We start from the raw sequence: 22,828 nt of genomic DNA on the forward strand, positions 1-22,828 counted from the left end.
AGTGAGGTTGGCTAGATGGGATCTGTACTAGAATTGTGAAAATTAAGTGTGTGTTGTGTGTTAAATTCCTGGGATAATAGTACATACATTCACATTCAACAGATGTCAGTGTCTATTTCCTTTACTCTCCCTTTCCCCTCAGAGAATAGGATCTTACACCAATAAGATAATGAAGTGCGGACTGTGGTACTTGAAAAGAGGGGTAAGGTCAAGTTACACTCATTTTCCCATTCTACAAACCACTTGCTTTTTTAAAGCTATTTATCTATGGCCTATGATGTTCATATTCCTTACAAATATTAACATAGTGACTTATTGGAAGCCTGAAGATCGACGGTAATAAAGGCTGAAACAATTGGAAAACATTCTCATAGTCTGATCTGGTTACCAAATGAATCTGAATCCTACTAGAATATAGTGTTATATCTTCTTAAGCGTATACAGACGTCAGTATTTCTTTTAGAAAAATTTTTAAAGAGAATTGGAAAGCAAGAGCAAAACAATTCTTTTAGATATTAGCAAAGTAGTATTTTTATATTACACCATTTCTGCTAAAAGACTGTTCCGCCCAAGACCATTTATTATATTGCTGTGTAACTCAAAGAAAATATCTGAGCTTTTTCTTATCAGAAGTTCTGCCTTAGTCCTTTTCCTTGCTCGAGTAGTGACGTGCTGTCCTGTGCAATTTCAGGAAAGGAGTGTACTCAGGATGAAGGCACAGCTGCTGCCATCTTCACTGTTCAGATGGATGACTATTTGGGTGGCAAGCCGGTACAGAGTAGAGAACTTCAAGGCCATGAATCTACTGACTTTGTTGGCTACTTCAAAGGAGGTCTGAAATACAAGGTAAGCAGTTCTCTCGAATTGTTTCCATTATGACCCCCTTTCTCTTCCCATGCATTCACACCTCATGTCTTCACAGGATGAATGTTCATGAAGGACAGGGTTTTTGCTTTGCTTTTGCTTCAGTCTGTTTTGTTTACTGATTTATACCAGTGCCTGCTGGACACACAGTAGGTGCTCATTAAACGCTTGTGGAATGTGGGCATAATATGGGAAAAATTCTGACTTAATTTCATTTAACAGGTCAATTTTTAATGAAGTTTAGAGCTCTCAGGCATGTTGTCACAGGAAAGCCCTTAAAAATTTTGTGGAGTTACTTCAAAAATTAAGTGTTGGCAACTTAGGTATTAGCTTTTTTTTTTTTTTTTTAAATGCTATTCTACTGCAAATAACCCAGGACTTGGGAATCTCAGTTTTTTTTTTTAATTTTTTTTTTTCAACGTTTATTTATTTTTGGGACAGAGAGAGACAGAGCATGAACGGGGGAGGGGCAGAGAGAGTGGGAGACACAGAATAGGAAACAGGCTCCAGGCTCTGAGCCATCAGCCCAGAGCCTGACGCGGGGCTCGAACTCACGGACCGCAAGATCGTGACCTGGCTGAAGTCGGACGCTTAACCGACTGCGCCACCCAGGCGCCCCTGGGAATCTCAGTTTTTCTGGAACAGGTTAATATAATATTTATAACAGTTATTATTTCAGTTAATAGCAAGAGCTATACACACATTTCCCAAATAGTGTGGTTTGATCTCGGAAATGATACAAATGAAACAACACTGAGTTGAGTATATGTGTGGTTCAGCCTCACAAAGTCAAGTATACATATACTACCACACACACATATGTGCCCCATTTATGTGTTTTGGCCTGAAACACTAAGCATCAACTGGCTTTGTTTTGGGGGAAAACAAAAACAAAAACAAGTTAAATGGTTTTCTCCTTTTAAGGCAACCTTTAACGAAGGACCGCCTTTTTTCTGGAATTCTCTCCATGACTCTTGCAGACCGGCCACCCTTCACAATCCCCCCTTCCCCCAAGAGTGTTCAGTGAAAGTGTGAGAAATACCTCCCTAAACAAACAGTTTGGAAGCAATCTTATTCAAAATCAAACCTGCTCTAACAGGTGTTCTGCTGACCCTCACCCTTTGAGCAGATTAGCCTATTGAAGACCTAAAACCTCAGAGCTAAACCAGAATTCTGAATATATATTAAATTTGTCTATTACAGTGACGGGGTTTGTATCTACTTTTACATGGTCAGAGCCTTAATGAATATTTTGTTATGCCATGGAGATGAGAATAAATACTTAATAAGTTCTCTTCTCTCTTAAAATCATTCTTTTCACTCTAGGATGTGAACAACCCTAAATATGAAACCATTGCCTCCAATTTTATTTAATTCACATGAGTTCCGACAGTTTTTGTCAAATGATCCTGAAATTTCCTTTGTCAGTGAGCTCAACATTTTGAATAAGCTGGGTCTTGTAGTTACTAAAAGCATTTACTGTGACATCATCTTGGTGATAAACCCATTTCTGCTGCATATAACTTGTTTGCCTCAGGGCAACTGTGCTCAGTTTCCCCAAATGTATAATGGGTATAAAACAAGCTTCCTCAAATAGGTGTTGTAAGGATTAAAAATTAAATTAAATAATAAAATACATATATAGTGCATATGCAATCAGTAAGAACTTGTGGTATTATTAATCCTTCTGGCTATTAGCGGGACTACTGAAATCAAACTTCTGGATACATATTTAAAAGTGGACATGAAAAAGCAGTTTTACAGTTATAAGATAATTATCTTCTAATTATCAATGTCAAAACCGCCACAAATCAGCATATTTTAGAAATAAGATATTTGCCAATGGAGGTCAAATTTATCAGGAAAAAAATCAATTCACTGTCTTATCATCAGTGACATTGAGCAGATGACAACGCGTACAGTTGCAAAGTACTTGATAGGAAACGTGGAAGCAAAGATAACTTGCTACCCAGAATAGCAAAGACTATTATGTTATACTTAATTTTATGCTTCGAAGAATGTGCTAAGCCCTTCGTGGGTGTTATCTCATGTAATCCAAGTAGTGCCCCATGCTGCAGTTTCCAGAATTGCCACCCTATTAAGGTAACTAAGCAAACTCGTTAAGGAACTATGTAACTTGCCAAGATCTAATAGCTGTTAAGTGACTAGGGCCCCATCTGACTTCAGTGCCTAAGCTGGTAATCATTATACTATGATGCTCTAAACATAAATAAATGGTTCAAATATCGGCATGAATTTCTTACTTAAGATTACCCTATGAAACGGGATTGTGTCTGTTTGGAACGGACACAATTTGGCAAAGCCTACCATTACCAAGCCAACAACAGTCATGTTTAGTTACCATGTATAATGTAAAGATTCAGCTAGGCAACATTAAGACCATCTCCTCATGTCATTTAAATGATGTGAGGGTTTTCTTTTTTTAATGAGGTTTTTAAGGGGATTAGGGGGTTATAGATGACTATTATTTGCCACTACTCCCTTATATTAAATCTCTGGTTAATCACACCTTTCCCAAGCTCAAGACCCAGCTCTCAGCCGTGATTGTAATAGCGACCTTGAAACATCCATCAGTCAGCAAAACTTTATGGTGCCACTGACTTAGAGGATCATGTACCTTGCTTTCATTCTGCCTTGTGAAAGCAGAAAGAGACTGGGAGTTTCTAGGGTTAATTCAAACATTATTACAGAACTACTTACTATCAAATACAAACATATAGAAGCTTACAGTTTTTCTTTTGTACCTTTCTCACATCAAATATTAAAGACAAAATTAATTTTTAAAATACTTTATGTTCAGACTGGTTATCACTCTGATGGTTCACTATATGACATTAGGTTAAATGTTATGTAAGTATCCTTGGTCTAAGTCTGTTTTGTATTTTATAACTTTTTTCAAATAACAGTGTTCTTACACTGTTTATCAGGTGATAATGCACTTATTTTTTAAAAAGTGAAATGGCCAAGAACAGTAGTATATAGATGAAAACATATTTATTTTTATTGTATAATACCTAGTTTGTTCATTTATGGCATTCTTTGTAAAATTATGGGCTGAGGAATTATTAGGTATTTCTTAAGATTTGTGGTTACAATTGTCTCAAAGTCAACATTTAGCCTATACTAATAAAACCTTTCTATTTATGAGGGTCTTTTCTTGGAGAATGGTGGAAATTTAAAGTCAGTGGAAATTTCAAGAATGTGCTGACGGTTACATAGGCAACTTCTTTCTTTGGATTTACTGTGTATGTTTATGTAATAAAGTTGAAAATTAGATTATTTTACAGGTTTCCTATACTGCTGATTTTCTTACCATATTATTGTAGGAGGCTTGAGCAATAAAAGTGATTTGCTTACACTACATATTTATTTTGCATATTGCCTCATAATTAATTATGGAAATAAATAAATATTATTGTTTCTAACATTTAATTGTAGAAAACAATGAAAAGGTAAAGCCTGATTTCAAATAGGGTAAGAAGATGTACTTGATCTGATTATTTTCTTTAACAATTTTTATTTAAACAAATTTTTTTAATGTTTATTTATTTTTGAGAGAGCAAGACCGAATGCAAGGAGGGGAGGGGCAGAGAGAGAGGGAGACACAGAATCTGAAGCTGGCTCCAGGCTCTGAGCTGTCAGCACACAGCCTGATGTGGGGCTCGAACTCACAAACTGTGAGATCATGACCTGAGCTGAGGTTGGATGCTTAACTGACTGAGCCACCCAGGTGACCCTGTCTTTTAACATTTTTTTTGATTGAACATAGTTTCATTTTGTTTTGTTTTGGGATGTGCAACCAAATTTAGGGTATAAATACTCAGGCCTGCATATTAAGAAACAAAAGGAAGAAAGATTTTTTAATAATGTTATAACAGAGACCATAAATAGGATCCACTTATATACCTAGCCAGTATTCATCCCCCCTACTCTGTCCTATCACTGTGTGTGTCATGGGAATTTGGGGGTGTCTAGTTCTCTCCTCTCTTGTTACCTGTGAGTCTTCCCCATCTGCCTGTCTCCTTCTTCCCTGAAATTTATTTGCCTTCTCACTCAGTGACTTGAGAATCATTAGTTCCCAAAGGATAAGAGCTACTGCTTCCTCTCATTTATATACCAGGTTTTATGCACTGAAGTAAAAACTTGCAATGTTAAATTGAATGGTTAAAACAGGAAAGACAAAAGGCCTTAAACAAAAAAAAAGTAAAAAAAAAAAAAGTGTTGATTTGCCAAGTCATTCTCCTCTGCATACTTAATTTTTCACATGTTCTTAGGTGCAATTTTATTGTGGTCTGAAAGGCAGTTTTGGCTTGTACACCTTGGTTTTATATGTTTTTGTATTTAGTTAGAAGCCTCATCTGTTTTTGTTTTGTTTTCCCTCTTCCTCCCACTGATCAGGCTGGAGGTGTGGCATCTGGGCTAAATCATGTTCTCACGAATGACTTGACTGCTAAGAGGCTCCTGCATGTGAAGGGTCGAAGAGTGGTCAGGGCCACAGAAGTTCCTCTTAGCTGGGACAGTTTCAACAAGGGTGACTGCTTCATCATTGACCTTGGCACGGTAAGTCTTATATATACATGCAGACATCTAAAGGAAAGTGAATTGTCATCAGATCAAATCCAATGTACCTGCCATGGAGGATAATCCCCTTTTCTACACACTAGAAAGAGGTCATGTTTATGTGAGAGGCAATCATATCATATGACAAATTGGCAAGTATTTAAATAACACAAAATGGGACTTCAAAGTTTTTATTTTCTCTGATAGGTTTAGAATGGAGTAGTGATTTAGTTCTTCCTACCATAGAACACACATTGAATAATTTTTAAAATATTTACCCTTCTGTCTGAACAGAGCTTCCGCTAATTATTTTTGTCCTTAACTGGGTGTGGGAAAACATTATGTGAGGGGAAAATTGATCTCCCCAAAAAGCAAAGGTTCTAGAATTTCTTTTTTTTTTTTTAAATTAAAAAAAATTTTTTTTCAACGTTTTTTATTTATTTTTGGGACAGAGAGAGACAGAGCATGAACGGGGGAGGGGCAGAGAGAGAGGGAGACACAGAATCGGAAACAGGCTCCAGGCTCCGAGCCATCAGCCCAGAGCCTGACGCGGGGCTCGAACTCACGGACCGCGAGATCGTGACCTGGCTGAAGTCGGACGCTTAACCGACTGCGCCATCCAGGCGCCCCTAGAATTTCAAATGGATACAGGATGAGTCTAAAAAGCCTGCCTGAGGGGTTTTAGGAGGTATTTTAGTATATATATCACTCGTACCCTACACTATATTATTTCATACTTTTTTATTATTTTAAATTAAAAGGCACAAGTAAAATATCAAGTATCATCTTAATGGGATGGGCAACATCTGACTTATTTTTTCTTCCAGGAAGAGAGGCCCCTCTAAGTTCAGGTATACTTATTAATCATTGTTACCTTGAAAAGAAGTAGTATTGCAGGGTCTTGTGTGGCCTCTAGAAGGTGGGATTGAAGTTGGGGCTTTTAAACTTTGTAAGGTGGAAATACAATAAAGTAGAAATAAAAGGCATTCCCTACCATTGAAAACCCATGGGCAAAGTTGAGAAGGCGGGAAGACACGAGCACGTTTATGATGCCCTTCGTGTCCTCCTCATGATCATAATTCTCACTACACCATGGACATCAGCATCCTACTCACTGTTCCTAACATTTCTGGGCTGAGCATTGTACAGACACTGGCTCTGACCTGTACTGCTTCGGTTAGCCTGAGGCTTGCACTGGCTGTGGAATTTGCTCAAGATTGTACAGCCAGGGAATGGTGAAGCCAAGATTGGACCCTCAGGATGTCAGATTCCCACCTGCATGTTTTATTTTACTACCTCTCCTTGGGCAGTATTTTGGGGGGGTGGGTGTTGAAAGCATCAGACAAAAGCCCAAAGTGTTTATTCCACATGCACAGAGAAGGGACACTAAGGATTTTGAAAATAGAGCTACAAAGTCAAGGTTCTGTTTAAGCAGTATTAATTTGGTGACAGCACAGAGATTAAGTGTGCTAAGGTTATAAATTGTTTGGAAAATGGCCCCAAGCTATAAACTTCATGGGTTTCTCTAAGTTAGGAGACACCTATAGTTGTTTTTTTGTTTTGTTTTGTTTTACTGCTAGTGTGTAATTCAACTGCCTTCGATCACACCAGCTTGTGTACACAGTTGAGATCATAATATTAATGCCCAAAGTACAATTCTCAGTGTCACACTTAGACATATGCACCCAAAATGGCAGTACTGCTTCTCTGAATCACACCGTGAATTTCTTGGAAAAGTCCTTTTCAACTTTAAATGCTAACCCATTCTAACCACCTCAAGTCCTGACCCTTGGGTCGAGACAGAAAACAGACACTGTTGCATCCCTCTGTTTCTCTGAGGCCAACACCATAACTTACACAAATGTATGCCCACATGTATCATCAAGCCACACAGTTCCAAAGCCAGTTAAAACATTCAGAGTCTCTCAAGCCTATACATAATAAATTGTCTACCTCAACATTCATCTCACCACTTACATTTTCTAGCCCTTTATCTTCTGATAATTCATGAAGTGTTTTAACATATAAGATAGTATTTTTCGGGGCATCTGGGTAATTCAGTCAGTTAAGCGTCCGACTCTTGATTTCGGCTCATGTCATGATTTCACCGTTCATTGGATCGAGCCCCGCATCGGACTCCACAGTGACAGCAAGGAGCCTGCATGGTATTCGCGCTCTCCCTTTCTCTCTGCCCCTCCCCTGCTTGCGTGTGTTCTCTCTTTCTCAAAATAAATAAATGTTTAAAAAAAAGATACTATTTTTCATAGAAAAAAAAGACTTCAGTCTTCGTCCAAATTGACTTTAACCTCAGATTCATCGATAAAAGCTGGGTATTTGATTAGATAATCTTTGGGGCCCCTAAACGGAAGAGCATTTCCCGTTGATAATGTAATTCATTACTGCCATTACTTGAAAATATTTTTCTTAACATAACTTTGTATGTGTAATGTAATTGCTCCATACATGCAGTAATCTGTTTAATTACCATGAATGGCTTCCAGTTCAGCTTTCCAACTACCTACTCTTTCATCTAGAGCAAGTCGTTAACCTCTTCAAGCCCTAACTTCTTCATTTATTGTTTCCGTCTCGACTCTGGTTTCTGATGGTATGTCTAACCTTTGCTGACTATGATTCAGTCTCCTCTGACACAGAGTCACATCTGGAAATGACAGTTGTCCTTGTGGTTTCACTAGAGAAAAAAAGTCCTACAGGGTGTGAGCAAGTCACTTGCATTGATACAGGTTGGGTGGTGACCTGGGTGTGACCTGGGGTTTTCTAGTCTTAATTTATATTCTTTTCACTATATTAAGCTAACTTGGTAGGATATAAGATGGTGTGGCTCTATAACAGAATCTACTGAATTCAGAATTATGTCTAATCTACCTTAAAATCTACTGAAAGTAGTCTTGTTAATGAAATCATCTATTATTTTCTTGAGCAAGTATTGAGCAGATTGTAGTTCCAATGACATATTTTCTCTTCCCATGGGTAATATCTGCCATGGAAGAGTATGACCCGTAAATATAGGCTCATAAAATAGGGGCAGAGCCTGTATTATGAGATTCAAGGACATTCGTGTTATTCGTTTATTAGTAAATTACATTTCATTTGTATAGTTAATTACCTGTAATGACTTCCAAGTTGTCTCCTGCTTTCATGCCTGGTTAGAGACGTTTGGAGTAATTTTGTTGTGGAGGTCATTGGGTTGGATTATCTCTTATTTGTAGAAATATTCTATATCCCAAAGGGATACCCTCGTAAGAATCAAGCATTGGAGTACTACATACATTCTCTTTTACTCACGTGATCTCTTTTTATGTTACTAACCTTTAACCAGTTGGTATGTTGCCAATAATTTCTAAACGGTGATAAGATCTTGCAATTACCTTGGGGACTTTAGTTTTGAGGTGTGTCACAGTCAACAAAGAAGGACATCAGAACAAAATTTTCTCTATTATAATATTTTAATAGGAGTAACTGAGTTCACAATTTCATAGCCACTTTCTGCATTAGAGAGTACAAAAAGAAGCCAGTGCAATTTCTTCAAGTTTGTTTTATTATACAGGTATGAAAAAAGTAGGTTAGACATCTAAAGCTCTCATCTAACTAGAGCCAGCTGGCCAAGACTAAGGTTATGGATATTATCTAAATCCTATATTTTGATTGTGTTTGAGGGAAACCAACCTTTTTGATAAACAATCACTATCATTAATATGATATGCCATATATTTGCTGTTATAGGATATGAGACTACAGTAAATATTTCCTAGATATGACAGTGTAACCACCTCAATCAGTTTAATCACTTTGAAAGTTAAGAAAATCATCAGCATTTTAGAAGATGATTTAGAATAACTATCTTATATTTAATGTATTTTCAGAAAATAATATGGAACATGGCTAGATCTTAGGAACCTGGAATGTACTGAATCTTTGGAGAAGGGCTTTTGAACTGTATTTTAATGTTGGTGAATTTATTAATCATCATTTCCCCACTGTTTTTAAAGCTATGAGGTAGTTGAGATACTTGTAGATGACTAACAAAATCGCACCTAAATATATTGCAACAAAGCCATCAGCAACTACAGAAGGTGAGTGATAATGAAAAAAGTCCTTATTCCCAAAGTTTGGGATCTGGATCTAATTCTTTCAGAAATATGTGTCAGCATCAGCCACTAGGGGAGAGTTGGATTTCATAGGAGGAGGAATTTCTGTGGTGAGTTACTAATTGTGCTGTTGGGCATGTTCTGTTTCCTTGTTAACTTGTTTGGTCAGTTTTGTCCCACTCGCCTTGCTATTTATAACCTATCACCCCCTCTCTCATTGTTCCCTCCTGCTACTTTGAAATGTCAGTCTTCACTTCCTCATTTACCAGTCAGTCTGCAACCCACGCTTCCTGACTTTCATTCCCACCATTTCTTTGAATCTGTTCATCTTATGATCAGCAATGCCTTCTGCTAAATCCAGTGGACATTTTGCACAGTACCCATTCCGTTCCTGGGCTGCAGTTGACACTGTTGATCACCTCATTTTCTTCAGCATCACCCCTCCCCTGGCTCCCTGCTGCTGTTCCCTTTCAAGCCATTCTTTCTCATTCTTCTTTGCCTGGTCTGCCCACCCCCACGAGTCTTTGTTTTTTTTTTAATTTAATTTTTAATTTTTTAAAATTTATATCCAAATTAGTTAGCATATAGTGAAATAATGATTTCAGGAGTAGATTCCTTAATTCCCCTTACCCATTTAGCCCATCCCCCCCTCCGGCAATCCCTCCAGCAACCCTCAGTTTGTTCTCCATATTTATGAGTCTCTTCTGTTTTGTCCCCACCCTGTTTTTATATTATTTTTGTTTATCTTCCCTTATGTTCATCTGTTTTGTCTCTTAAAGTCCTCATATGAGTGAAATCATATGATTTTTGTCTTTCTCTGAGTAATTGCACTTAGCATAAGTATATATGTATACTTATATAAGTATATATACACACCACATCTTCATTATCCATTCATCCATCAATGGACATTTGGGCTCTGTCCATACTTTGGCTATTGTTGATAGTGCTGCTATAAACATGGTGGTGCACGTATCCCTTTGAAACAGCACACCTGTATCCTGTGGATAAATGCCTAGTAGTGCAATTGCTGGGTCGTTGGGTAGTTCTATTTTTAGTTTTTTGAGGAATCTCCATACTGTTTTCCAGAGTGGCTGCACCAGCTTGCATTGCCACCAACAACGCAAAAGAGATCCTCTTTCTCCTCATGCTCGCCAACATCTGTTGTTGCCTGAGTTGTTCATGTTAGCCATTCTGACAGGTGTAAGGTGGTATCTCATTGTGGTTTTGATTTGTATTTCCCTGATGATGAGTGATGAGGAGCATTTTTTCATGTGTCAGTTGGCCATCTGGAAGTCTTCTGTGGAGAAGTGTCTATTCATGTCTTTTGCCCATTTCTTCACTGGATTATTTGTTTTTGGGTGTTGGGTTGGATAAGTTCTGTATAGATTTTTGGATACTAACCCTTTATCTGATAGGTCGTTTGCAAATATCTTCTCCCATTCTGTCAGTTGCCTTTTAGTTTTGCTGATTGTTTCCTTCACTGTGCAGAAGCTTTTTGTTTTGATGAGGTCCCAGTAGTTCATTTTTGCTTTTGTTTCCCTTGCCTCCAGAGATGTGTTGAGTAAGAAGTTGCTGCGGGCAAGATCAGAGAGGTTTTTGCCTGCTTTCTCTTCGAGGATTTTGATGGCTTCCTGTCTTACATTGAGGTCTTTCATCCATTTTGAGTTTATTTTTGTGTATGGTGTAAGAAAGTGGTCCAGGTTCATTCTTCTGCATGTCGCTGTCCAGTTTTCCCAGCACCACTTGCTGAAGAGACTGTGTTTATTCTATTGGATATTCTTTCCTGCTTTGTCAGAGATTAGTTGGCCATACATTTGTGGGTCCATTTCTGGGTTCTCTATTCTGTACCATTGATCTGAGTGTCTGTTCTTATGCCAGTACCATACTGTCTTGATGATTACAGCTTTGTAGTATAGCTTAAAGTCTGGGATTGTGGTGCCTCCCGCTTTGGATTTCTTTTTCAAGATTGCTTTGGCTATTTGGGGTCTTTTCTGGTTCCATACAAATTTTAGGATTATTTATTCTAGCTCTGTGAAGAATGCTGGTGTTACTTTGATGGGGATTGCATTGAATATGTAGATTGCTTTGGGTAGTATTGGCATTTTAACAATATTTGTTCTTCCTATCCAGGAGCATGGAATCTTTTTCTTTTTTTTTTTTTTTTTGTTCATCTTCTTCAATTTCTTTCATAAGCTTTCTATAATTTTCTGTGTATAGATTTTTCACTTCTTTGGTTAGATTTATTCCTAGGTATTTTATGGTTTTTTGTGCAACTGTATATGGGATCAATTCCTTGATTTCTCTGTCACTTCATTGTTGGTGTATAGGAATGCAACCAATTTCTGTGCATTGATTTTATATCCTGCAACTTTACTGAATTCACGAATCAATTGTAGCAGTTTTTTGGTGGAATCTTTTGGGTTTTCCATATAGAGTATCATGTCATCTGCGAAGAGTGAAAGTTTGACCTCCTCCTGGCCGATTTGGATGCCTTTTATTTCTTTGTGTTGTCTGATTGTAGAGGCTAAGACTTCCAATACTATGTTGAATAACAGTGGCGTGAGTGGACATCCCTGTCTTGTTCCTGACCTTAAAGGATTCCACTTTTATCATTGTCTCTTTACTCATTCTTACTGAGCAAACATATCCTCACCCAAAGCTTCAACTACTCACCCACTGGTAAATCTGCCTGAGCTCTGTGTCAGTATTTCACACTACCTCCCAGATATTTCTTGTGTATATCACAAGAACCTCACTGGACAAGTCTAAAAATGGAACCTACAACCTTACCCTCTGATTCCAAAATGATTTTGTATCTTCTTGTTCTTATGAGTTGAATGAAGCTACCAGTAATTTAGACCTCCAACCCCAAATCCAGAAGTCATCCAGATGACTTCTCCCAGGGGCTGCACATTCAGTCACTAGGTCTACTCTCTTCTACTTCCTGAGTGTCTCCTGAATCCTTCCCGTGTTCTTCATCACCATGGTACTATCTCATTGTGCTGGGCATGAGACTTCCCCTCAAGTCACCATGTTTTTGCTTTTACACACATTATTTCCTTTGCCTAGAATCCACTTTTCCTCTGCAACACTTTTCTTTGGTAAGCATCCCATTATCATCTCATCCTTAATATTCAACTGTGATATTGCTTCTTTATAATGTACTCCTTGACCTCTTCCTCCCTTCTTCCCCTGTCCCACATCACGCTCCTGTAAAATTAGGCAATCCTTTATCTCATATTTCCTGTTACCATGCACACTTACTTTGAGCGTTTTCCATATTGCCTCTCCACTCACTTACTAGCCTCACTCACTCACTTTGTCTATGATATAAGGCCCAGAAAGTACAGTCACTCAAGAAATGTTTCAACAAATGTACATCTGTCCGACATAAAGCGTATGGTCTCATGCAGTCATGTATATAGAGATGTAATTCTCTTTTTTCATCTATAGTTCAGCGTTACTTTATAGTTAAGCTTCTATTGCTGCAGAAGGGTTAAAAATAAAATAATCTTGCCCTATTAAGGTGAATTTTGTTTATCATTAAAGCAAATCATACTTATCTCACCAATTCTCTTTTCCATCCATCAGGTACAGGGGATGTTTGTGTAATATTATGGACTGGGATGGGGGACGAGATTGACATCAGAAGTGAATCTGGTTTGCAGGCTTTAGCCCTCACTCCTCTCTATCATTCATTGAGTCTTGGCCCTTTCATTCATTCTTGAGCTTTGGGTTTTAAGCTTTGGGCTTTGGTCTCTGTCCCAAGATTTTTGCTGGAAAAATATCTATGGCCTTATTTGATCTGATATGTCCACATATCCACCGCAAGACCCTTTCTGGTTTTGTCAGTCATTCCAGTAGCCCCTCAGGAATTCTGCCTTATTTTTCCCATACATATTTTTCCCTTATTTTTGCCACATGCAGTTGTGGGGACACTGTACCCACATTGTACCAGTAGACATTGGTCTGATTGCCTGGACACTGCCCGCAGGTGTTTCTCCTCTAATACTCAAGGTCATGGATGAATATATGACAAATATGTTGGAAGGGAATGTACTGAGCTCTTCTCAAAGATTCATTGCATCTGATTATAGTTCCCCTGTAATCTACTTTTCTCTCCCTGGACCTGACAAGTCAGCCTTACACCATTTCACAGCGCTGCCTGCTCCCTGGTTCCTGCAGTACATTCTGGCCCCTAAGGCCAAGACTCTGGTTCTTGCTGTGCAAAACCAAATTTCTATTGGTTGCTTCCTCACTCCTTCCCTCAGAGAACTTTAACAAAATCAAAGCTCTTTTAAATGAAACCTATGTTGGCTTTCAGACTTTGTGTCTGCTATCACTTAAAAATGTTTACCTTAGAACAAAAAAATGGACAAAATCTTTGTTCTGAATAAATTTGTCATTACCCAAAAATAATGCATTCCATTAGACTGATGAGGGGAAAGCCTTGAGGCAGCAAGAGAAGATAATGGGAAAGATAAACCTATTGTTAAATTTCTAAAATTTACCCTGCAACAAAAGTAGGGATGAATGATAGTTATTGTGCACTTAGTGTGCACTGGGTACCTGAGTATAACGATGGAAACCAGCTAACCTTTGGCCTCCAGGTGCTCTCAAATGGTGAGAGGCACAGACACATACAAGCCTTGGGGTATGACAAGGTAGAAGGTGAGAAGTGCTAGAATGCAGACACAGACACATTACAAGGGCCCTAGGAAAGACAACTCCCAAGGTAATATGATTCATGTTTTAATTCTCAGTTTCACATTAGAATCACTAGGAAGAGATCTGAATAATTTTTTTAATGTTTATTTATTTTTGAAAGAGAGAGAGCGACTGTGAGCAGGTGAGGGGCAGAGAGAGGGGGAGACACAGAATCCTTAGCAGGCTCCAGGCTCTGAGCTGTGAGCACAGAGCTGGATGGCCAGACTTGAACTCACTAGCCATGACGTCATGACCTGAGCCAAAGTCGGACCCTTAACTGACTGAGCCACCCAGTTGCCCCATCACTAGGAAAAGTTTTTTAGAATACTGATGCCTATATGATTTGACCCCTAAAGATTCTGATTTTAATGGTTTGGGATGGGGCTTCGGTGTAAGTAGTTTTTGGGCCTCAACCTGGGTCATTTTATTGTACAGTTAACATTGAAAACCATTTCAGTATGGCAAATATCTAAAGGTGCTGGAAAATTCAGGGTTATGTGTCTGAAAAACCAGTAAACAGAATTAAAAATGGTTAAGTCACCAACTTACATGGCTGGCAGAAATTATTTTGATGAAAAGTAATGATAAAACTTGTTTGATTTTCCAAGTAGTCTGAAGAGTATAAAGAACATAATTTCACCACCTCCCACTATCGTTGTGAAAGGAATGATCCCAAAGCTGTCACCTCGTGACATCACTACCAGCAGCTAGTCTAGAAGGGCGCAAGTCATGTCCCCGGTCTCCCGGTCTTACAGGATACATCCAAAGGGCATTGTAGACCAATCCTGTAGGCTTTAACCTTTTAGCTATTGCTCGATTCTTCTCTTCTCCATCACCATTGCTGTGCCCTAGTTCATATTGCAATCCCTTCCTTTCTTGTCACCAAGCCTTTAGTGGCCATACACACACAATCCATTCATCTTCCATTCTTCAATCAGAGGTGTTTTTAAAAATACACATATGGGTCAGTGAATGATATTGGCCTTGTTTGGGTTTGAACAACAAAACAGGATGTAAATAAATACTTGTTCGTCTAAAAGCTAAAAAAAAAAAAAATAAAGTCATGGTTTAAAGTTTTGAAATAGAAACAGGAGGTATCTCACAAGTCATTACCATGTTTAAATTATGCTTAGAGAGCCTCCAGCAGAAAGGGATATCTGAATAAACTTTTATATTTAGTTAACTAGATCTAAGGGAAAACTGCACACAGTAAAAATAAAGCCAGTAGAGGCAAGGGAAAGGAAGAGGTCTGGCCCCTCTTTTCCTTTTATAAAATTATAGATGTATTTAGAATAAAAAACTCAGTAAAAGACAAAAGAATAATGAGTCTGTGATGAATTCCTTGCATGTTATGAGTCAACATCACATGGGCAGTTGTGGGTGCTCCTTAAACTCAGCTTCTGAAATCTTGTTTCCCTTCAAGGACATCACTGAGCATTGTTTTATTTCTGCTCTTATTTCCTGTCCTCAAATGAGGTTTGACTGCACTTTTATGTTTTGTTAACTCTGACCACGTAGTTTAAAGGAAATTTTGGAAACGTCTACTTTGTCCTTGGTGTGGTTGTTTCCATAAATTTCACTCAGTTGCTTTTATTTCTTATTATTGGTGGTCCAAATGAATTGCCTGTAGCAGATTTATATTTACTGTCTTATGTACTTTTCCAGTTATCCAGAGTAATTTTGTTTTCCTTTAATTGTTTGTATATTAAGAGTTAATTGTAATTTCACAAACTTCAACTGTAGGGTGTCCAGAAGCAATATGTACATCAGCAAATGTTTGCCAGAATTTAAGTGCATTTCATTCTGAAGCAAATGGATGCTTCCATATTGACAAAGGGTTTTATGTCCCTTCCCCCAAAGAAGTAGAACATTTAATGTTGAGTTGTCAAATTCCTTAGGATCCTAGAGGGTAAATAGTTACCCCTGAAACCATGTTTGCTTTGTAATTTTCAACGTTGAGTCTACTTAAATCAGATTTACAACAGGCTTTTTAAATAAATCCCATTAAAGTATTATAAATAAAACAATTTAAATTACAATGAAAACTTTTTGTTGTAGTAATACATATCAACCTATTACATCAGTTCAGGGATTTTTTAGCTCTGTGTTGCATTTTTGGGTTTTTTTTTTTTTTTAGCTCACTCTTTCCAAAAAATAGTGTGAGTTAAATTACAAGCACAAGGCCAATTGAGTACAGAGTTTCCTTGTGCACAGAGTGGTGAAGTGGTCTTAACCAGCTACCTCTGAATAAAGTAAGTGTTGTCAGTACAACTTATTAATAGTACTGCACACATTTATTTCAGTACAGTAGAGCTTTGTTAAAATGTGATGTCCTAAACACATCATCCACCCGTGATAGAATTTAAATTGCTCAAATTTAATGGATTGCTAAGATTCCGTTTAAAATTTAAATAGATTTTTCTGTTTAAAATGTAAAGCATGTTTTAATGCATTGCTGCCATGATCAAATGAAATATATTTTGCAGAAAAACTTAAGCAACTTTGAAAGAAAAGGGTTTTTTAATTAATATAACTCTTTAAACAATTCTGGCTTTTGGCAGTTTATAAGTGCAGTGTATATTTCATTGTATTTCATGTCTGAATTAACCATGGAAAATTAAGTCTAGTAAATAAAATAATCTGTTGCTTTTATAGAAATAGCAGCACAAAATGAATGACAAAAGAGTAAGCATAACACAAAGCATTCATTTTCATGTCCAATTAGAAATTTTCTGTCACGCTTTCTTTAGTGATTTGGTCATCTTGAGTTAAAAGGAAAATTCTACTTTTAAAAGTTTTGTGGGGCGCCTGGGTGGCACAGTCGGTTAAGCGTCCAACTTCAGCCAGGTCACGATCTCGCGGTCCAGGAGTTCAAGCCCCGCGTCAGGCTCTGGGCTGATGGCTCAGAGCCTGGAGCCTGTTTCCGATTCTGTGTCTCCCTCTCTCTCTGCCCCTCCCCGTTCATGCTCTGTCTCTTTCTGTCCCAAAAATAAATAAACTTTGAAAAAAAAAAAAGTTTTGTTATTTTTATGAGCATTTCCTACATAAGATTTCACTATTTAAAAATTTTTTTATTGAAGTATAGTTGCCATACAATGTTGTATTAGTTTCAGGTGTACAAACATAGGGATTTGACAGTTCCATACATTACACAGCATTCACCACGATAAGTGTGGTCACCATCTGTCACCATATAATGTTATTACAATGTTGTTGATTATATTTCTTATGTTGTACTTTTCATCCCTGTGACTCATTTATCTTATAACTAGAAGTTTGTATCTCTTAATCCCAGTAACCTATTTCATCCACCCTTCTCCCCTCTGGCAACCACTAGTTTGTTCTCTGTATTTATGATTCTGTTTCTGGTTTTTGTCTGTTTTATTTTTTAGATTCCACATTTAAGTGAAATCTTGATATTTGTCTTTCTCTGTATGACTTATTTTACTTACCATATTACCCTTTAGGTCTATCCATGTTGTCATAAATGATATAATCCTATTCTTTCTTATGCCTGAGTAATATCAGGTGTGTGTATGTCTGTGTCTTCTTTATCCATTCATTTATCAGGTGGTTGTATAGGTTGCTTACACAGCTTGGCTATTATAAATAATGCTGCAGTGAACATGGAATGCGTATACTTTTTCAAGTTAGTGTTTTCATTTTCTTTATTCCAGGAGCGGAATTAGTGGATCATAGGGTAGTTCTATTTTTAATTTTTGAGAACATCCATACTGTTTTCCACGGTGTTTGCACCAATTTATGTCCCCATCCACAGTGCATAAGGGTTCCCTTTTTGCCACATCCTCACCAACACTTGTGATCTCTTGTCCTTTTGATTCTAGCGATTCTGACAGGGGTAAGATGATATCTCATTGTGGTTTTGGTCTGGACTTCTCTGATGATGAGTGATGTTGAACATGTTTTCCTGTGTCTGTTGGCCATCTGTCTGTATGTCTTCTTTGAAAACATGTCTATTCGGGTGCTCTGCCCATTTTTTTAAATCAGATTTTTTTTTTTTTGGTGTTGAGTTGTATGAGTTCTTTATATATTTTGGATATTAACTCCTTATTGGATATATCATTTGCAAATATTTTCTCCTATTCAGTAGTTTGCCTTTTCATTATGTTGATAGTTTCCTTCACTGCACAGAAGCTTTTTACTTTGACGTAGTCTCAATTGTTCATTTTCATTTTTATTTCTCTTGCCTGAGGAGACACATCCAGAAAAATGTTGCTAGGGCTAATGTCCAGGAGATTACTGCCTATAATTTCCTTTAGGAATTTATGGTTTCAGGTCTTACATTTAGGTATTTAATCTATTTTGGGTTTATTTTTGTGTGTGGTGAAAGAAAGTGTTCTAGTGTCACTCATTTTCATGTAGCCGTCCAGTTTTCCCAACACCATATATTGAAAAGACTTTTTTCCTCATTACAAATGCTTGCATCCTTTGTCATAGATTAAGTGATTAGATAGGAATGGGTGTATTTCTGGGTTCTCTATTCTAAGTGTCTGCTTTTGCACTTGTACCATATTGTTTTGATCACTGTAGCTCTGTAGTATATCTTGAAATCATGGATTGTGATATCTCCAGCTTTTTTCTTTTTGCTATTTTCAAAGTGGAAACTGAGGCCTATCAGTAATGGTGAGGAATATTTTCTATAACTAAATTTATCTGTGAACTGATACTACACATAGAAACTCTCAGCCCAAGGTAATATCATAGAAAATATATCGGGTTTCATGGAACGTGGTAAAATTCTACATTAAATAATAATTATATTAAATTATTATCTACAATTCTTTTCTAAACACATTTTGCCAAGCTTCCATAATGCTTTACAGAAGCTAATGAAATTTAGCATGATTTATATCATCTCTTTGAAGTAAGGTAGGGAGAAAATAAACACCTGTTGGACAATTATATAAATACAAGTCAGTAGTGAAAGTTGCTAATAAGTCTGAGAAATCTAGAGATCTGATCTTCTGATCTATGCCCTATATTTCCCTGTAATGTAAATATTAGAAGTTTGTTTTCTCAAACATACTGAGAAAAGAATCATTTACAAAGTCTCATGGAATAGCATAGGAAAGAAATCTGAGCCAAGAGGCTAGATGTACTTCGCAGAGAAGCCTGCTTGGCTGCATTGAGTAATTAGATGTTACAGATTCTTTGTAAAAGCCTGCCAGGTGCAATGTGCTAGGGCACCAGCAGGGCTGAGGGGTTCTCAGCACTTGTTGAATGCTAGAACCATCTAAGGTGCGTTCAAAAAACAGGGCTGCCCAGAACACACCTGAGAGTCCCTAAGGTATCGCTCAAGTATCTGTATTTTTCAAAATCACCTTTCCTACCCCATCACCTGATTTTAATGCTCAGTGATAGGCACTGACTACCTGTTGACGACCATTTGTTTATACTCTGTTAACTGCTGACCTGGGCATAGTATTCAAATTGACTTCAAATGTGATTCTCTATATTCAGGTACCTAGATGTAGAAAAGAAAATAGACAGGAAACAATAGCAGTGTACCATTCTTTTAAAAACAGAAAAGAAATGCCCCTTGACCACGTAGACTAGTTCAGATTCTAGAGTGAAAGGAGTTGCAAGACATAGTCTTTTTTATTTTACTTCTTATAAAGGCTTGAATTCCTAAAACGTGTATTTTATTCTTGAAGAGGAATATGGAATAGGTGCATCAGGAACATGGTTGGATGAGGGATCAGAGAGACTGTCCCAGGCCTTTGCGATTCAAAGTTGGGCCCCTGGGGCCCAGAAGACAGCTTGCCTATTTTAGCCAATCAGTAAACTAATTTTAAATAAAGAAAAGACTCTGAGCTGGAAATGTCTTATCATCAGAGAAAAGAGCCAATCTCTCTGAATGCTTGGGCATTCTTTGATGTTGTTGTTAATTGATGTGCTCTTTTGAAAATTGTAAACCCAAGGTCATATAGATGGTAAGTTGCCACCGGGATCTGTCTCCTTCACACTAACCACTGTGGTAACCAGCTCTCTAAGACTAACTAGAAGGACCCTGTGTGGAACCCTTTTGAAAACCGAGTGTAGTGCAAATATATTAGCATTCGTTGTTTACATATCAATCCCTCCTTGCTAGCTTTCTCATTCTTCTCTCTATCCCCAGCCTCTAGCTCACAATAGGCACCTAATAAATGTGAGTGACTTTAAAAAAGAAAACAAAACAAAACAAAAACCTTTTAATTTAGATACAGTGAAAGTTGAAGGCTTTCTTTCTGTGTATACACGCCTCTATCCATCTGGTAAAACTGTGTATCTTTAAAAGTATTTTTCTGGGGCGCCTGGGTGGCTCAGTCGTTTGGGTGTCGACTTTGGCTCAGGTCATGATCTCGCGGTTCGTGAGTTCGAGCCCCGCGTCAGGCTCTGTGCTGACAGCTCAGATCCTGGAGCCTGCTTCCAATTCTGTGTCTCCCTCTCTCTCTGCCCCTTCCCTACTCGCACCCTGTCTCTCTCTGTCTCAAAAATAAATAAACATTAAAAAATTAAAAAAAAATAAAAATAAATAGAAGTATTTTTCTGCAAACCCAGAAACAGAGCTTATGATTTTGTTTCCACTTAAATATAATTATATTATTCTGTGTCTTTATTTTATTTTGGATGGTATAACTTGAATAATTGTCTATGTCAGTATTTAAACATTTTCCTCAGTTTTAAGCCATTGAGGAATAGTCTGCAATATCCATAGAACAACATTTATACAGCCATCTCCCTCTTGATGGGCATTTGTGGCTTTTTTGTTTTGTTTTGCTGTAAACCATGTCCGAATATTTCTGTAATATAACTAGAAATGGAATTTCCTGATTCTAAAAACACGCATAATTTTTTGATACAATGTCAAACTTCCCTCATAAAATGATTGTGTCAGTTTATACAACTCAAATAGAGAGTGATAATGCCCATTCCAACACCCCCACCAAACCTAGGTACCATTATATTTTTCTTTCTTTCATTAAACCACATTTAATGGACAAAATTTTATTTGGCTATTTTACATTTGTATCTATACCTCCTAAACACTGTACCTGAGTCAAAATCATACAATGTTTTAATCTAAATGGCAGCTAATATAATCTACTTACTGTATAATACATCAAAACTGTCATTCTATTTTTATTTTTATAAATTTCTGTGTTAAAATATAACTTTGATATTAAGTATCTGTTTTTTTCTACGGATCATAATTATATATAACTGTTATCTTATTACTGAGCATTTAATGTCTTCCCAATGCCTTACTAGTTATATGGCAATGAAAACCCTTGTACACATGGTTTTTCCTAATCTTTATGAATAATTTATTAAAATGAATTCCAGGTAGTGTTATGACTGGGTCAAAGGTTTTAATTATTTTTATGGCTCTTGGTAAGATTCATTAGGTTGCTTTAGAAAAGTGTTAGATCAATTTTTATAAATCAAGAACACATTACTACAACAGACTCTTGACTACCTTTCTGAAATATGGTAAATTTTTATTTTAAATTTGAGTAGTATATACAACTCTTCTTTCATAAATTGTAATTAGTGGATATATAAAAAGAATGGTGAGTAAATATTTATGTTTCCCATGTTTAAAAAGTGGTTATGTATGATGCTAACTCAAAGGAACAGGATACAGAATGAAGTATAAAATCATGTATATACCTCAACAGTAGATAACTTTAATTTCATTTTTTATATCTTTTTATTTTTTTCCTAATTAATCACAGTGAGTATTACAACAGGGCTGAATGTCTTCCACGTATTTCTGTGGTCAAAGGATCTGTCTCTTTCTTTTAGGAAATTTACCAGTGGTGTGGTTCCTCATGTAACAAATACGAGCGTCTGAAGGCAAGCCAAGTTGCCATTGGCATTCGGGACAATGAAAGGAAAGGAAGATCACAACTAATTGTGGTGGAAGACGGAAGTGAACCATCAGTACTCACAAAGGTGTTGTGACTTGTTTTTTAAAGGTTTACCACTCTAAGTTGTGTGTGTGTGTGTGTGTGTGTGTGTGTGTGTGTGTGTGTGTGTTAATTTAAGCTAATTCTCTAAAACTAAGTCTAGGCCAAGATTAGGTAAGAGGAAACATCAAGGTTGTCTAAGTGATGGTATAGAGAAAATAGAAAGTCATGAACTGTTTTCTTTCACCCTTGGTATGACCACCAGAGGAGGCTCTGACTTCATCGTCTGTCACACAGGACAAACAGGGAACAGTTCTGAGATTGGCTATAGTAATATATTTTGGAAGTAAAAAATATATATATATATATATTTTTTTTAATTTTTTTCAACGTTTATTTATTTTTGGGACAGAGAGAGACAGAGCATGAACGGGGGAGGGGCAGAGAGAGAGGGAGACACAGAATCGGAAACAGGCTCCAGGCTCCGAGCCATCAGCCCAGAGCCCGACGCGGGGCTCGAACTCACGGACCGCGAGATCATGACCTGGCTGAAGTCGGACGCTTAACCGACTGCGCCACCCAGGCGCCCCCAAAAATATATATTTTTAATGCAGGGATATTTTTCAATTTTAAAGTTAATTATTATACTAAAAG

General features: G+C 37.3%; 1 protein-coding gene across 1 annotated transcript in view; it reads left to right on the forward strand.

Annotated features, from left to right (window-relative positions):
* Positions 1–22,828, forward strand: part of LOC121026784 (adseverin) — an 82,462-nt gene that overhangs the window by 6,802 nt on the left and 52,832 nt on the right. The window contains exons 2-4 of the mRNA XM_040469562.1: positions 692–846; positions 5,284–5,445; positions 22,071–22,220. Of these exons, the coding sequence (XP_040325496.1) occupies positions 692–846; positions 5,284–5,445; positions 22,071–22,220 (467 nt within the window). The remainder of the gene's footprint in view (positions 1–691; positions 847–5,283; positions 5,446–22,070; positions 22,221–22,828) is intronic.

Source organism: Herpailurus yagouaroundi, unplaced genomic scaffold (genome assembly GCF_014898765.1).
Source record: "Herpailurus yagouaroundi ecotype Mexico unplaced genomic scaffold, PumYag 162475, whole genome shotgun sequence".
NCBI lineage: Eukaryota > Metazoa > Chordata > Mammalia > Carnivora > Felidae > Herpailurus > Herpailurus yagouaroundi.